The sequence below is a fragment of the Eleutherodactylus coqui genome, chromosome 10, assembly GCF_035609145.1.
Source record: "Eleutherodactylus coqui strain aEleCoq1 chromosome 10, aEleCoq1.hap1, whole genome shotgun sequence".
NCBI lineage: Eukaryota > Metazoa > Chordata > Amphibia > Anura > Eleutherodactylidae > Eleutherodactylus > Eleutherodactylus coqui.
Genome location: NC_089846.1, coordinates 25,161,167 through 25,178,805, shown reverse-complemented (window position 1 = coordinate 25,178,805; position 17,639 = coordinate 25,161,167). Strand labels below are relative to the sequence as shown.

The 17,639-nt window shown below is 44.1% G+C and overlaps 1 protein-coding gene across 1 annotated transcript in view; it reads left to right on the top strand.

The window, feature by feature from the left end:
- Window positions 1-17,639, top strand: part of LOC136580239 (semaphorin-3F-like) — an 85,910-nt gene that overhangs the window by 48,166 nt on the left and 20,105 nt on the right. Inside the window, exons 3-5 of the mRNA XM_066580635.1 lie at window positions 12,323-12,483; window positions 15,499-15,561; window positions 17,500-17,619. Of these exons, the coding sequence (XP_066436732.1) occupies window positions 12,323-12,483; window positions 15,499-15,561; window positions 17,500-17,619 (344 nt within the window). The remainder of the gene's footprint in view (window positions 1-12,322; window positions 12,484-15,498; window positions 15,562-17,499; window positions 17,620-17,639) is intronic.

Below are 17,639 nucleotides of genomic sequence, written 5' to 3'. Positions count from 1 at the left end.
TTGTAATATGCAATAAAGCGATGTCGGACACTGTGGGCCCTTATGTTGTAAAAATCTATCTTATTCAGACCTTTATCAGTGAGTCTTGTCTCAGGGCCAGGAAGAGGTGCTGACTGTATATAGAGGAGTAGGGCTGGTTTACTAATACTGTCTACTGGTTACAGTACAAACTTTGGCTTTAGAGTCTTAAAATGCACCAGATTTATCACCGGGATTCGGCTGGATGATAAATGTTCTGCATCATTAGACTGTCTAAGTTTATAAAACTTAGGCTCACTTTATAAAACGTATTACAGTAGTTGTAGGGCTGGGCAATTAATTGCATTAGGCCGGCTTCACACGACCGGATTTTCACTGTGGAATGCGCGGCAGTCGTCCGCACGGAGGATCCGCAGCAAATACCTTTCAAAGCATGCTATGTAAATTCGCTTTTTCCTTCACACTCGCGGAAACAAATTTCGCTTTCCGCGAGCGTAGAAAAAATCGCAGCATGCCCTATCAATGGCGCAGGGAAAAGAATTCTAAAAAAAAAAATCTTTACTGCATATGACCGACGGCGAGCATTCGGGAACCCACGTGCGGAATCCGGCTCTGCCGTGTGCAGCCGGCTTTAATTTGTTTGTCATTTTGCTGCGACACAATTCTAACTTTTGTCAGAATTGTAAAATTGAGATTTGCCCTGCCCCCTCTGGGTAAGACTAATAGACTGGGCAGAAGTGCATTGTGCAGGATGCTGGGGTGACGGTGAGGCTGATGACTGCAAGGGGGAAAGTACATGGGGGTTGTGGTGGGGTGGGAAAACACAGTATATGGAGGCTGTGATGGGGTGTGTGCATGGTACATAGCAGCTGGGATGCCTGTGGGGTATGCATATAGAACATGGGGGCTGAGATAACTGGGGCGGGGGGGATCCCGTCCTTTATGCATATATAACTAAAGTTCATACCCCCATCCTCATACAGAGCATTTCCTTGATTAATACTCCTCCGGATTGTCCCATTTAATTCTGATAATTAGTATATAATTGGTCTGGATGCAATTCCCTTATGTAAAAATAGGTGCCTTGGTGTTTTTTTTAGCTTGTATAGCAACAGAAAGAACAAGAAAATGAAGATTAAAATTAAGAGGTGATTGAAATAAAAATATTGAGATTTTAATTTTTAGCCAAATCATCCTGCTGTAATTAGTTGACATAGTTTTTTACACCAGTTTGTGCTCCAGAATTATGATGCTTTTTTAGCACACAAGGTCATATTTAGGACACACTCCATTTCCCTCAGAGCCACGCCCCCTCTGTGAAGCCACGCCCCTTTACAGACTTGGCGAAATAAGTGTCTGAAACAGGCCACAAATGTGCTGCAGGCATGTAAGACAGTTTTTTGTTGCAGAATTTGTGCACTGTAACATTTTCAGTAGCAAATCGGCCCCACTTTGTGTCTAATTAATTGGTCGGAGGAGGGGATCTAATGGGAACAATGCACTATTTTACACATAACCCTTCCCTACAGACCGCCAGTAAGGTGTTCAGCACCCAATTCAGATGTTGCTGTTGCATCAAGTAGATGCCCTAAACACTATTGACTACACTGTGTGGTGATGTCAGTGGAGTGACATCACAGGTGACGAAAACAGCAGTATAACGGAACCCCAGAACAGAACCAAACGAAAACATCTTCTTGCATCGTGAAACGAATACCACTTTGTTCGTGTTCTATTTGGAGTCTAGAATAATGCAGTCAACTTCACTATTCTGTACTCCGAATGAAAACCTTGTAAAACTGACACCCAAGTGCCCGATTCACAATGCAAGTGAATGGTTCCATTTGTTTCCTTTCCGGGGTTCTGTCACAATGCTGTATTCTGTACCTGTGATGTAACCATGCTGTGTGAACGCTTCCTAATTAATGGAGACCAACTTCATGACCAATCCCTTTCAACACCTGGAAGTAATATGAAACTACTTTATTTTTGTAAAATTATAGGCAAGTTTTGATTTTTCTAGATGCCATTATATAACACCCTTTAAGGAGATAATGTTGGTGTAGGGAGTCTTATAGTCCTGGCAGTGCTCTCTGGGAAAAGAGATATGCAAATAAGCACCAATGTCATTAATATTTAATGTGCCTAATGTGTAATGGGGATTATTTCCAGTGTACGGTAATGTTATATAGTGTGGGTATAGTGATACGGGAACGAGCATGTGAATCGAATTCTCAGCTAGCTGCTCATTATAAAGGATAGTCAGTGTTTATTTTTTCAGATGCGGCTTTGATTTTCTCTGGATTGCATAAATTTCCCTGAAGGGTTTTCCGCGTGTCCAAATTTGGATCTTATCTAATTTTGTTTATTTCTTCATTTAGCAAGATTAAATAAATCAAGAATCTTGTTTAAAGTCAAAGATATTCAGGTTTTATCAGTGTATGGAGTTAGAAACTCAGCGCTTATTTGGGGATACGTTGGTGATGTGATGAACTCCAAGACAAATGGCAAGGTTGTAGATCAAAACGCCAATGTTTTTCGTTACCGTTAAGCTGGCCATACGTATAAAAGTTGCCTTAAGCTGCTAATATTGGGGAGGATCAAAGCTTTGGTAGCAGTTGATCTCCTGAACAGAGGTGTCTAGCAGCAGCTTTTATTCCCTTTTCCCCATTGAAATAAGCATCCTCCTCCGAGCCCGTCTGGGGGGTTGACAGAAATACTCTATGTTGACAAAAGTATGGGGACGCTGACAGAAGGTGTTGGGCCGCCTTTGGCCTCAATGACTGCAGTAAGCCTTCTAGGCCGCTTTCCACCAAATTCCAATAGATGTGTGAAGGGATTTTCCTCCATTCCTCTAGGAGAGCTTCAGATAGTGATGCGAGGGATGATGGGCATGTTGGGGGTGCACGGATACAGCTTTCTAGTTCGTCCTAAAAATGCTCGATGGGATTGAGATCCAGACTTTGGGTTGGCCAATGGAGTTTACAGACGTTCTGCTCCTCCAACCAAGCCTCAACACCGCCTGTCGTATAGCATGGTGATTGGTCATGTTGGTAGAGATACGGAGCTGTACCAAAGTATTGCCACAGAGTTAGGTAAAGCCACATTGTCCGGAATTGGCGATTGGCGTTGAGGATATACTTCACTGTAACCAATGGTCCTCGTCCTTCCCAGCAGAAACACCCCCACACCATAACAGAACCTCCTCCAAACTCCACTGTTGGAACGATGCAGTCATGTTGAAACCGCTCTCCAGGCAACCACCACACCCAAGTGCGGCCATCCGATCTGAAGATGGTGGACTGTGATTCGTCTGTCCACAACACTTGTTTCCGCTTATTCACAGTCCAAGAACGACGCTCCAAGCCCCATCCCAGGCGCCTCTGTGCAGTCACTGCTGTGATGTCGGGCTTTTGTGCAAGTGCTCGTCCATGGTAACCCTTCACATGTAGCTCCCTACGGATGGTTCTATTGCTAATGGATGTTACAATGGTCTGTGAGACCTCCTGAGAGAGTGTTTTGGCAGATGATGTGCGTGTGATGCCTTCACAGCCCATACAAGGCTTCGCTGTCCTTGTTCTGTCAGTTTTCAAGGTCACCCCGAACATGGCTGCACGGCTCACACACAACAGATATTTAACATTTTCGAATAACATTACAAGTAGCGTACTTTGGAAGGTTCAAAAGCGCTGCAATGTCCAAATTTGTTAGGTGACATCCCACGACCATACCCCGTTGGAAGTCCATCAACTCTACACCTTATGACATAGGTGCAAGAAGAATTTTGGTAGCGATATCTCAATTGAAACAAAATAAAGATAGCGCTACACTCCTCGTTCAGAAACACATGCACACATATTTAGCCTTAATAAGACAAAAATGCACATAGGGAAGATGGAGCAACACCTCTGCAGCACCACCTATTGGAAGGCAGCATTCCTGCAAGTCAATGTTAGACTCTTTATACAAGCCTTGTAACAATGACTGGGAATTAAAAAACCAAGCCAGAATCCATACACAGGCTGCAAACTGATGAGGGGCAAAAACCCCGAAACAGCTGTCTGTGTAAACTTCACCGAACTGTCCTGTATGAACCCGACCTTCCTCTGATATTTAAGCAATGTTGTTAATCACTGACACCTCTGGGCTGTCGTAGTGAAGTGATTTGTAGACATGCGGCAAAGTGCTTGACTACCGAGACGAGGTTTATCAACATGTCCATAAATAAAGGAGTGTTCATGTATGACTGGAAATGTTTGGGGGCATACAGGTTGGCAGGGATAGCGGTATTTTATAGGGCAGCCGTCTTAAAAGCTACTTGCAGAATACGTAGTTCTCCGAAGTTTCTGGATCAGCCACTGTGTGATCATCATCATCTCATTGTAACAGCTATACAGTTGTAGCTTAGTAAGGGTCATGTCACACGGAGATAGTAATCGTTAGAATGAGCAAATGATGACAGTCGTTTGCTTCAAACAACGCCTGTTTACACATGCAGATAATCATGAACATTTTTTTGGCATTTTTCATTATCGCTCGTTCAGTCCATTGTTGGTGTCTCAATCATTTACGGCCTGCACCGTTTTGCATCAATGTGGCCCATGTGGCCTTATCCATAAGACCCTTTTCTTCTCCCTCCATATGCACTGACTGGGCACATTATTAGAGACACCTCCCAATCACGATTGGAGCTTCCCTGTATAGAAATTAGAGCAATGAGTGCAGTCTAAAAATCATGTGACAAGTTTTCCGAGGATCAGTTTCAGTGTGAATCCACATTAGAATAGGAAAATCCAGCGAAGCCTGGTCATCGGTGCTAGACTAGCCGGGGCCAGGAATTCACTTCCAACCTTGTGGGGTTTTCTCAGTCAGCGGTGTGGAGAATATACCGAGAATGGTGTGATCGAGGAAAAACATCCAGCAAAAAGGGATCCTGTGGACATAAACAGCTTGTCGCTGGAAGGGGTCAGAGGAGGATGTCAAGAATGGTTCTGACAAAAAGGCGGTGCAGAGTCAAGCAAATTGCAGCTGAATACAATTCTGGTGCTCCAACTAACGTGTCTGAACACACAACTCATTGTTTCATAGTACTATGGGGCTATAGCAGTAGAGGGCCAGTTCCAGCACCATTACTGTCTAAGGGTGGTTTCACATGGGCGAGAAAATTGCACGATTTTCGCGTGATGCGAGAATCAGTAAAAAAAGCAGATTATGAAACGAATGATTTTCAATGGTTTCCTTCCCATTAGCGATGTTTTTACTGATGCGATGTTGAGAGAACAAAAAATTGCGCATGCTCTATCTTTCTGTGATGTGAGACACTTTTTCAGCAAAATCACGATCCCCCATGTGAAACTGTCCTAAGAGAAACAGAAAGGTCAGGCTCCAGGGGGCAAAAGAGCACAAAAATTGTATCACGGAGCAGCGGAAAAACATCTCCTGGTCAGATGAATCCAGATTTCTGTTGCACCGTGCTGATCAGAGGTCAGAATTTGGCGCAAGCAGCATGAATCAATGACCCCTTCCTGTCAGCTGGTCAGAACATGTCAGCACTTTCATCTAATCTATGTCAACTACAAGAAGCTTCCTGTCCGCAGGGGCCGATATTCCTACAGAACAATTTCATCACCTAGTGGGATCTACACCACAACGAATTAGGTTCTGAAGACCAAAGGAGGGGCATCTAATAAAGTAGCAATGTGGTTTCTATAGGATGAGGGTATGTGTAGCTGATAGCAGGATCCCCGCTGTTGCTTGAAGCTCAGAAGGTGTCGGCAGCACAATTCTCTACTGTTGAGTTTTATTAGGAGTAAGGAGAAGTGAGATTTACACTACGAACCCCTGCAGGTAGAAGAAGCTAAACATAGAGGCTACTAGTGCCAAAACCTGCGGACCTGCAACGTGAGAACGGACCCTTTAAGGCAAACAATGATCATTCTGCCCATTACAAGACTGGATGGAGGAGCAGCTGCAAGAACTGAGAACCTGCTCTCCTATTGTGTGCAGCCTTATCTATGGATCCCTCTTGCTGACATTTGCTGATAACGTGGTGATTCGTTAGTACGCTCAGCTGCACAAACAGATCGCGCTCATCTGTCAACCTGATGGATGAAAATATACTAAAATGTTCTTTTAAAAAAAAATAAAATAAAATTCTGATGATTATATTTTTCAGCGAAACACAAACCAGCCCTGAATCGGACCCCTCACTGAACATGTTCTCATGTTGGATTTGTGTTTTGAAGAACAAGTTACGTCCTTATGTTTTTTTCCCTTTGTTATATTCATACCTTCTGTATGAGTAATACGTTCCGAGGAATATTATTTTGCATCTTGTAGATGCCTTGTCCTCTTTCGTACTTGCAAATTTAAAGAAGACTCCAGCAATGAGGGTAGCAGGATTGTCAACATGGGTGGAATACAGAAGATGTCATTTGTTGTTGCATAGGTGTAGAAGGAGAATACCCGGTGGCAAGAGATGAAATCACTACCTGGTAATTGTAGCATAAGGGGGTTGGTACAAACGTTTTATTCCTCATTGTGATTAAGAGATCAGAGATTTTTTGTAAATAAGTGAAGAGGTTTCTAATCTTCACATCTGGAGATCTTAAAGGTGCATTTACACACTCAGATGATCACTCATTCGTCAGAAACTGACAGTTTTGAGCAGTCATTTTGCATTGGGTACTAATGGGCTACTCAGCCTTCTAGTAGCCAATTTGCATGTATTTAGAGAACAGTGGGTGGTCTGTTCTCTAAATACATCACTGTTGTTCTCCAGTGGGACAGCAGCTGAAAGAATGTTATCAGCGCTGCCCTCGGAGAACTCGGTGTGCGGTCCCTCTTATCAGTCCCGATGGATTTTAAGCTGAGCTGAACTCAGCGGTGGACGAAATGTGCACGGTAAGTGCATGATGGGCACACATTTACCCGCAACTATTATGGCTCAAAAGATGGCTTTTGAGCGATGATTGTTGTGTGTAAAAGGGCCTTTACTGGGTTGCCATTTAAATGATCATTAACTTTTCAACAAACTAGTGCTTATGTGATAGCCAATGCCATAACTAGCAAATATGCAAATCACTTTAGCCTAAAATTGATGTTTTTGTGCTGGCTACAAGGCGTCTCCCTTTCTTTGCTACCCAGTGCCTGTTGTCGAATGAACTTTGTCTCTAGTAGCAAAAAGAACAGAAAGGGAAGAAAGAGAGTGATTCATGTTGCACATAGTTACCCCAGATATTGTGAAACATGAATCACTCCCTTTCTTAACTTTCTGTTCTTTTTGTTACTAGAGACAAAGTTCACTGGACAGCAAAGAATGGAAAAAGTCTTGTAGCCAGCACAAAAACATCAATTTTAGGCCAAAGTACTTAGTGAATGCCATAAGTAGCACATATGCTATCACATAAGCCTAGGTGGAGGAGGGAGACACACACGGATATGCTGCTGGAGCTAATAGTGAGCAATTTATTGTCCTACAGATACTGAAATTACATCTCCACTGCTCGTTACTTCTCTAGTGTCCACCATTAGGCTGTTGTGTCTCCATGTGTGCTATTTAGTTAGGGAGCAGCATCTACTGTTTTCTCTATGTACAATGTTTGGAGACATCACAAAAGAGACTCCCCCCACCAGCTCAGAGAGAACTGAAAATCAGATATGCAGCCTGTGGAGCGGAAAAACTAGTGATAAACGCAGGATACAAGTCATATAATGGTCAGAATTAGCATTATCCATCATGACAACATCACAACGGCTTATTCTGAAAAGTTAGGTCTTCTGTAGGTGCAATAATAATGTATGATTTGCTATTTATACTATATTGCTATAATGCCATCTTAACAGACACACATGTGTATCTGAGTCTTGTTTTTGGAAGAACGACGAGCAATCAGCACTCTTGAGACAATACTTTCATCCAACAGATGTTGGACAATGCTTCTAACTTTAGGCTATGACCGCCCGGCACATGACTGTGGCATAAAGGCAACAATGTCAGTCACATTGTTGGAATTGTGCTTCTGCGACAAACAGTATTTCCTGGGATCCCAAACCTCACATCCAGTTGCTCGCATGAGCTATCACTAGAATAATCCCGCTTTGCTCCAGCTTTATTTTGGGCCCATGTTATTTTTTCGGGCGGGAGGGTTGATCATTTTGGCCAAACTGACCGAATGTTAATTTAGGCACCACCAAGATCCATAAATAGAGTCTGATCCCGCTTGGATAGGATTTCATCAGGTATTGCTTTAATCCGGGCTGGACAATAGCCATCACAACACTTGTACGGGGTCATCATTCAACTGGGATATGCAGGTGGCAATTCAAAGCATTAGGATCGCACTGTTCAGCCAGGAGGCTCCCTGATAAATACATGAATACAATTACATAATGGCCAAGCCATCCAGCAAGTAAGAACTACCCGGGACAGATAAGGGACTGTTCACATCACTCTTTAGCCATCCATCAAGCAGAAATGACTAATACAAAATGTTCAATGGGAAACCTATAGAAGTGTAAAGCTGTACGTTTCCACACATTTAACTTACGCATTATTAGGTTCTCAAATAGCTAAAAAGAAAGAATGTTCAACTACAAAACTTTATCAAAAAGTTTTTAGGTTTTTATTTAATGTAAAAAATGGACACAAGCTATGGAAACGTATGGGAAGACATTTAACGTATGAAAAAAACATATACTGTAAACGTATACATATCCATATGTTCCCAATTCACTTTAAAGGGGGTTTCTGGGCAAAAACTACCGATGTCCTATCCTCGGGATAGTTTCTGAATAGTTGATCACTGGGGACCTGCCGCTCAGGATATCAAGTGATGAGCTTGTCGCCTGGCCTGCTGTCAGTGCAGCGAGGACGGATGTCATCATCGGTTATAGGAGTGGAAGTGCTGTAGCTGGCTTTACTTGCATTGAAATCAATGGGAGCTGAAGCGGATATTAGACTTAGCACCTCCTTCTCCATCACCGGGGTTGGACGCAGAAGTGTAATGGCTGCTTCAGCTTCCATTGAGTGAATTAGGGCACTAATGTTGCCGTCCCCTATGATGACACCCAGCTCCATTGGGGGATCAGTTCTTTGCCAAGCATCCAGTGCAGCAGGTCCCCGGAGATTAACTGTTGATGATGATGACCAATCCTGAGCCTAAATCATCAATAATTTTTGCCCTTAATTGTAAAAAAAAGTGTTTATGTCAAGCACACACTTTTTTTTTTTTCGTGGGACAGCAAAATGTGGCATGCTACACTTTTCTATAAATAAAAATAATAAGAAGTCTAACTTTGGCTTGAAGGAATGCTGCCTTCCAATAGGTGGCACTGTGGAGATTTTATTCCATCTCCCTTATTTGCATATTACCCAGAGGAGCGTGCATGGCCATTTGAGTCTCCTCACTCACCATCTAGGTGCTCTCCCTAAGGAGAAAAGATAGTGTTTCTATCGCACATAAAAAAAATGTATAGAAACAAAAAGGAGGTCAAATGTAGTAAAAAAACAAAAAAATAAAAAACAAATGCACATATGAACTACTTTTTGGTACATCAAACAATACAATTTAATACATTTTTCTTTGCATTAAAACGTCTATGCTTGACGCTAAAATGCGATGTGATCCGCCCCTGAGACGCGCCGTGCTCATAGCTGTTAATGCGAGTTACTGCAGAACATCGCACCGGATGACTGTGGTGCGGGAAGAGCTCCGTTAGACACTCCCGCGGTTCCCTCGTCCCGCCATCAGGATACCAGATTGAAGGACTAAATAGAATTAATCTGAGAGTTGAATCGCACTTCGGGGAATCAATTTGTAAGACCTTAAGGGGGTATTGAAGGGATTTGTTTAGAGGCCGTACCGATGCGGGGTCGGGGTATACGTTACTTACAGCGCGGCGCACTTAGTTTTGCTGATGGATGGCTCCACATTATCAGGCTGACTATAGCTGTGGGCTTTGTATTCCAGCAGTTTCCACATAGCGGAGTATTTATTCCCCGCTCTACGCCAGCTGCCGCTCCTAATGTTGTTATGATAAATCCCCCGGCGCGGCGCCCGCGTCCGCATGAATAATTCATATTAAATGTGTAGGTAAAAATTAATACTGCATGGAGGGCAGAGATTGTGATCTCCATGATGTATAGGGCTGTCTGACAATACGCTCAGCCGGTCTGCCATATACATATCCTAGCCTGGGTTTTTAAAGGGGAATGTACTATTCTAAAGGCACGTTTGTTCATTTCTGTCAGGCTGGTTTATGACCGCAGATGAGATCGGGTCTGTGCATTGGATATAAAATACTCCATTACTGCTGGATGTATGGATGCCGCCATGCTGCTTGCCTATAGGCATTTTGTATGTAGGGTATATGGGGGGATGTACGGTACTGCATTTCTTGTATGTAAGGTGAATCGGGGTGGTGCGGGGGGTCTATGGTACCACATCCCTTGTATGTAGGGTTATGAAGAGGGTTTTTTGTATGTAGGCTATATCACTGGGTGTACGGCGCCATGTCTACTGTATGTAGCGTGTGTGGAGGGTTGTACCGGACCATGTTTCTTGTATGTAGAATGTATGAGTGGCTGTACACTATAGTGTCTCTTGTATATAGAGTATACAGGGGGGGGGGGGCGGTACGGTACCACATGTCTTGTGTGTAGGTTGTATTAATGGCTGTACAGTATAGTGTATTCTGTATGTAGGGTAGATGGGAGGCTGTACAGTATCACGTGTCTTGTATGTAGGGTATATGGGAGACTGTACAGTATCACGTGTCTTGGATGTAGGGTGTATGGGAGGCTGTACAGTATCACGTCTCTTGTATGTAGGGTATATGGGAGGCTGTACAGTATCACGTGTCTTGGATGTAGGGTATATGGGAGGCGGTACAGTATCACGTCTCTTGTATGTAGGGTATATGGAAAGCTGTACAGTATCACGTGTCTTGTATGTAGGGTATATGGGAGGCTGTACAGTATCACGTATCTTGTATGTAGGGTATATGAGAGGCTGTACAGTATCATGTATCTTGTATGTAGGGTATATGGGAGGCTGTACAGTATCACGTGTCTTGTATGTAGGGTATATGGGAGGCTGTACAGTATCACGTGTCTTGGATGTAGGGTAGATGGGAGGCTGTACAGTATCACGTGTCTTGTATGTAGGGTATATGGGAGGCTGTAGAGTATCACGTGTCTTGTATGTAGGGTATATGGGAGGCTGTACAGTATCACGTGTCTTGGATGTAGGGTATATGGGAGGCTGTACAGTATCACGTGTCTTGGATGTAGGGTATATGGGAGGCGGTACAGTATCACGTGTCTTGGATGTAGGGTATATGGGAGGCTGTACAGTATCACGTGTCTTGTATGTAGGGTGTATGGGAGGCTGTACAGTATCACGTCTCTTGTATGTAGGGTATATGGGAGGCTGTACAGTATCACGTGTCTTGGATGTAGGGTATATGGGAGGCGGTACAGTATCACGTGTCTTGGATGTAGGGTATATGGGAGGCTGTACAGTATCACGTGTCTTGTATGTAGGGTATATGGGAGGCTGTACAGTATCACATGTCTTGTATGTAGGGTATATGGGAGGCTGTACAGTATCACGTCTCTTGTATGTAGGGTATATGGAAAGCTGTACAGTATCACGTATCTTGGATGTAGGGTATATGGGAGGCTGTACAGTATCACGTATCTTGTATGTAGGGTATATGGGAGGCTGTACAGTATCACGTATCTTGTATGTAGGGTATATGGGAGGCTGTACAGTATCACGTGTCTTAGATGTAGGGTATATGGGAAGCTGTACAGTATCACGTGTCTTGGATGTAGGGTAGATGGGAGGCTGTACAGTATCACGTGTCTTGTGTGTCGGGTATATGGGAGGCTGTACAGTATCAAGTGTCTTGTATGTAGGGTATATGGGAGGCTGTACAGTATCACGTGTCTTGGATGTAGGGTATATGGGAGGCTGTACAGTATCACGTGTCTTGGATGTAGGGTATATGAGAGGATGTATGTAGGCTGTATCGGCGGCTGTATGGAATGTAGCGTGTATGAGGGGCTGTACAACAACACGTCTCTTGTAGGTAGAGTGTATAATACCGCATGTATTAGTGGCTGCATACCAGCACTTCTATTGTATGGACAGATGTGTGACACTACAGGCAGATTTATGGTGCCAAGACTCTTCTGTGTGTTCCTGAAAATCCAGTTATTTTACATGTATAGAGATGCAGTTGTGAAGTCGCTCCTAAATGTTATAGAAAGATTTCTCAAACCCACATTTTAATATGATGCTCATTTTGTCTGGTTTCTTTCGCTTTCTTTCCGTAGAGCTGATGGAGTCCCGCACCGCACGTTTCTTCAGCTTCGGCTTTAACACCAGCGACTACCGGATTCTCCTCCTAGACCAGGATCAGGACAGGATGTACGTAGGGAGCCGCGACTACCTGGTGTCTATGGACCTTGGCAACATCAACCGTGAGCCCTTAATTGTAAGCCCAGAAGTTGGAAAGAGTTATATGCAAGATGCTAAAATAAGATGTTCAGAAGCTTTACATTGGGGATTACCCAGGTCTGCTGTTAGGAATCTGAGATAAGGGATGCCCACTAATCCCGGAGATGCTGAAGCGCCCCCTTTCTATTAGGGCATCTGCGGTCAATATACTAGTCTATATGGTGAGATATTTTGTGGAGAGAAATGGGGAAGTTTGAAGATTGTCCAATAATTAATAGGTCTTCCAATAATTTATGCTCAGTTGAGTGCAATCCGTAATATGAGGCGCAGAATAGTAAAATAGTTCTATCAGCTTGAAGTGTTGTCAGCCATCGGGGAGGTGCAGAATGCTGCGACATGATAGATGATAGCAAGTGCTGTACTAGAAATGGATGGATGCAGATGGTGAAAGAGAATAGCTGCAGGTTGTGAGCGACTGGAAGAACGGTGACTGCCTCTCAGTAGTTGGAATATACAGTAACTGCTATGAGACGTGGGGATGTGCCCGTCACAACCGAAATCTGGTATAAGACTGCATGCTACTACCGCTGTGTATATAGAAGGGTAATGTGTGAATACAGTTAGAGTGCTTTCACATCTACTTTGGGGATTCTGCTTTCCTGCTTCTCTCAGGGAGCAGAAAAGGGGAATCCTCACGGCCGAATAGTTCTGAACAGCTCTAGGTGGACTCCATTGACTATAATCGGGTCCTCCGCTTTCCACATAGCTTCCCCGTTTTGGGATGGAAGAAAATTTCTGTATGCAGCCCTTTTTCTTCTGGTATTTGCAGCTGGATTTGCAACAGAGCGTCTGACCGGTGGTTCCGATGCAGATGTAAAGCCGACTCAAGCCCTGACTGCCACTTAGTGGTCCTGGTCTCCAATAGCTTCACAGCGGCTCCTTCAGTTTATGGAAAAGTTTCCAACACACACAATGCCGTTTGCTTTGAAAGGCACTTGGCGTCGACACAAAACTCACAGTTAGGGCTCATTCGCATGAACGCATGCAAATTTGGTCAGTGAAAAATGCAGTTTTCACTGCGTGTGTATGCGCATTTTTTACATCCATGTTGCATCTGTGTGTCATCCATTCTTCACACGCACATAAACAAAAAAAAAGCGCAAGCAATGTCAGTTTTGTCACAGCCCACAGAACATGGGATATGCAAAAAAAATTGCAAAAACGCAGTGAACATGGATGCTACTGTGTGTTTGGTGCGTCTTTTTGCACACCCATAGACTTTAATGGGCAATTTTGGTCTGTAAATATGTGCTGGGGAGCAGGGAGTACATATAAGTGTATCTGATGGGTCACAATATCCAGTAACCCAGAATTATAGACACACTGAATAGTCACTTTATTAGAGCCCCCGGCCCTTTCACAATTGGAGCTCCGCTATAGAAATGAGACTTCAGAGTGCAGCATAAAATTATCTGACAAGTTTTCCGCGCATCCGTTTGAGTGTTAATCCATATTAGATGGGAAAATCCAGCGATCTGAGAGACTTCCAACAAGCCCCGGTCTTCGGGGGTAGACTAGCCGGGCTCAGGACTTCACTATGAACTGCGTGGGGTTTTCTCATGTAACAGTGTGGAGAATATACCGAGAATGGTGATCGAGAAGAAACACTCAACGAAAGCGGATCCTATGGATGGAACAACTCGTCACTGAAAGGGGTCAGAGGAGGATGTCAGGAATCACTCTGATGAACAGCCGCTGCACAGTCAAGCAGATTGCAGCCAAAGACCTCGATGGGGCTCCAACTAACGTGTCCGAACGCACAATTCACCGTTCCCTAGCATGAATAGACTACAACAGCAGACAACCAGTTCCCAGTGCCATCTCTAAGAGAAACAGGCGAGGCGCCAGTGGGTAAAAGAGAGCAAAAATTGTATCACTGAATAGTGAGAAAACATCAGCTGGTCAATTAATCCAGATTTCTGTTGCCCTGTATTAATGAGAGGTCCGAATTTGGCACAAGCAGCATGAATTGGTGACCCCTTCCTGTCAGGTGTCAACAGTTCAGGTTGGTGGAGGTGAAATAATAGTGTGGGGAATGCTTTCTTGGCGCACCCCAGGCCTCTGATACCTGTGGATGGACACCATGAAGAATTTCTGCAGTTCTGAAGTCCACCCTGCTACTAGACGGGGGTCTTTAATAAAGTGGCCATTCAGCATAGATCTTATACAGCATCATGCGAGCGTTGCGGTCTGTTAGGTGGTGATCTCAAGTTTAGCGCTTGCACCTTGCAAGGCTCAAGAGTTTCAAGCTTTGCAAGAGGTTCTTGAGGATTAGAAAACATGGCTGCTTTCTCTCAGACATGGCGCCGTACCTGCCCATGGGTTGTGTGTAGTATTACAGCTCCGCTCCATTTGAGTCATGACCTGCAGACAGGCGTGCCGCTGTTTTTGGAAGTTTTTTTTCTACTCTTCGGCATCCCCTTTAAATCTGAATGACAAAGGAATCGGACACGTTCCCTACCGGGTCATGCGGGGAGCCATAACAATTGCCGTGTTCATAGAATGTAGTTATAATGTTTACTAGGCAAACAGAGAGTGTTTTATCTTCGCTTGTACTTCAGTAAAGGAAAATAAGGGAGTTGTTGTCTTTTCTATGATTTTATTATGTTTCTCTGCTGAACCGCCCACAAGATTAGTATGGAACTTGTCACATAATTTGGTGACAGTCAAACGTGGGTGAGATACACTAATCCTGGGCACTGTGGGCGGATGGTGACCACACACGGCGCCTTCTTCATGCCAGTGCTACCCGTATCAGATTATCATTTTGCATTGTGGTCAGTTCTAGCCACAGAATGCAAATCAGTGACCAGAGTCAACATAAGAGGTCGGATCACCCCTTGGAGGACCACACATCAGTCTCCCGGGAGCTGGAAGAAAGCCAAACTGACCAGCACAAAAGACGAGGCTATATCTGTACAAGTCCTAGACTATAGAGCCCGAAGCGCGTTTGTAAGATCATGATTGACGGTTCTTTTTTTTTCCTCTTCAGATTCATTGGCCCGCTGCCCCAAGTCGGCAAAAGGAATGTCTGATGGCTGGTAGGGGACGTGCAGTGAGTATACCCACCTGTCCTTTACCGGACATATAATGCATTCTGTATTTAGGTACTCGTTGCAAGTTCTCGGCCGCAGACACGCATCGGCACTTCACATTTCCTTATACGTTACCCTTTCAAGTGTCTTAGGGGAAGGCTATTGGTAAAAGGCTGTTGCATCCGCTTTAAAGATACATAAAAGTCCAAATAGGCTCTCTGCGTAACGCTAAAGTGCTGCAATTCAGTCAATCTCATGTTAGGCGGCACGGAAAAGCAATCACAGAAGTAATGCTGTGCCTGGAGGAACAATACATGTGAAGTGTGAGATCATGCGGTATTTAAATAATGCTTCTTTCCATACCTAAAAGGGAGAACAATAGTGGCAAATGTTCTATTATAGCAAATGGAGAAAGGTTTTAGGGCTTGCTGAGTCGGAGTTATATAATCGCCCATCAAGTTCTAACATCCCACCCTTTCCTGGATGTGCTGAGATTACACGTGTTCTGTGATATCACTACTTTTACTTATGGCCATTACAAACTATACTTACATTCGGGGTGTTGCAGCCTAAGGAAAGGATCCGTTCAATGCAGAAACCCGTTACCAGTAAGTCCTTTACATCAAGTCCATGTCCTGGTCCATTATCTGAAGCGCTTTAAAGTGTACCTGAGTTTTCAACACGTTTTCTAAAATACACCAGAATCTCCTTAGAGAAGCTGGAAGGGAGACCCCTGGTGGCAGCCACTTCAAACATGATTTACAGTGGTAAAGCAAAACTATATTTAATGCAAGTGATTACATGAAAATACACAATCGACCGTGTTTCCCCAAAAATAAGCCCTACCCAGTTTTTTGGGGGAAGCTTGAAATATAAACCCTTCCCTGAAAATATGCCCAAGCAGCAGTACATAAATTTTAAAAAAAGTAATACATTACCTAGCAGGCTCGGTCCGGGTCCTCCCACTGCTCTCCGGAGCTCCAGTGTGCTTTCTGCAATCCTCAGCCGCCCACAGAAGATCGGTTCCTGGTTACGGGATTCATAAATCCCGCCTCCAGGAAGTGATGGCTGTGATTGGTTCATCGATTGCTACATTGATTGGCTGAGCAGCGCTTGAGAACCAATCACAGCTGTCACGTTGTGGAGATGGGATTTATGAATTGGCCAATCAATGCCGTGGCTCAGCCAATTCATAAATCCCGCTCCGCAACGCGATGGCTGTGATTGGCTGAGCAGCACTCGAAAACCAATCAATGGAGCACTCTGTGAACCAATCACAGCCATCGCTTCCTGGAGGCGGGATTTATGAATCTCCTAACCAGGAACCGATCTTCTATGGGCGTCCGAGGACTGCAGCAAGCGCAATGGAGCTCCAGAGAGACATGGGAGGGTCCGGACTGAACCTGCTAGGTAAGTATGATGAGACATCCCCTAAAAATAAGACCTAGTGCCTTTTTTGAGGCAAAAGTTAATATAAGACAGGGTCTTACTTGATGGATTGTGTAGGGAGGAGGCATTATCTTTTCACCTGACGCTGCCATCACGTCTGTGCCAGTTCTTTGATTTGGGCAAAGGAATTATCTAGCATGTCCATTGGTTTCATATAGCACAACGAGATTTTACGACATATTGAGGCATGTCTGCAATAAAGCTATACTCATGAGCCGGAACAAGTTAGTCTCCCCCGCACTGTCCGGCCCCTTATTTCTGGACTGATCAGCACATACCTGATTTATGAATTGGCCAATCAATGCCGTGGCTCAGCCAATTCATAAATCACGCTCCGCAACGCGAGGACTGTGATTATGTTGGTGCTATACAAATAAAGTTTATTATTATTATTACATACCGGTCATGTATACTATATTTGTATTTTTGTCAACAGTTTTTTTGTTCTGATTTCAAATTTGCGCTGTATGTCCTGTTTAATTACCTCTCTGATTGCATGTATCCCGTAGGACGAATGTGCCAATTACCTGCGTGTCATTCAGCCACTTAACCGAACACATCTCTACGCTTGTGGGACAGGTGCCTATCAGCCTCAGTGCACCCTTATCTACCGGGGCTGGAGGTCAGAGGTGAGAAATGCCACAAGTTC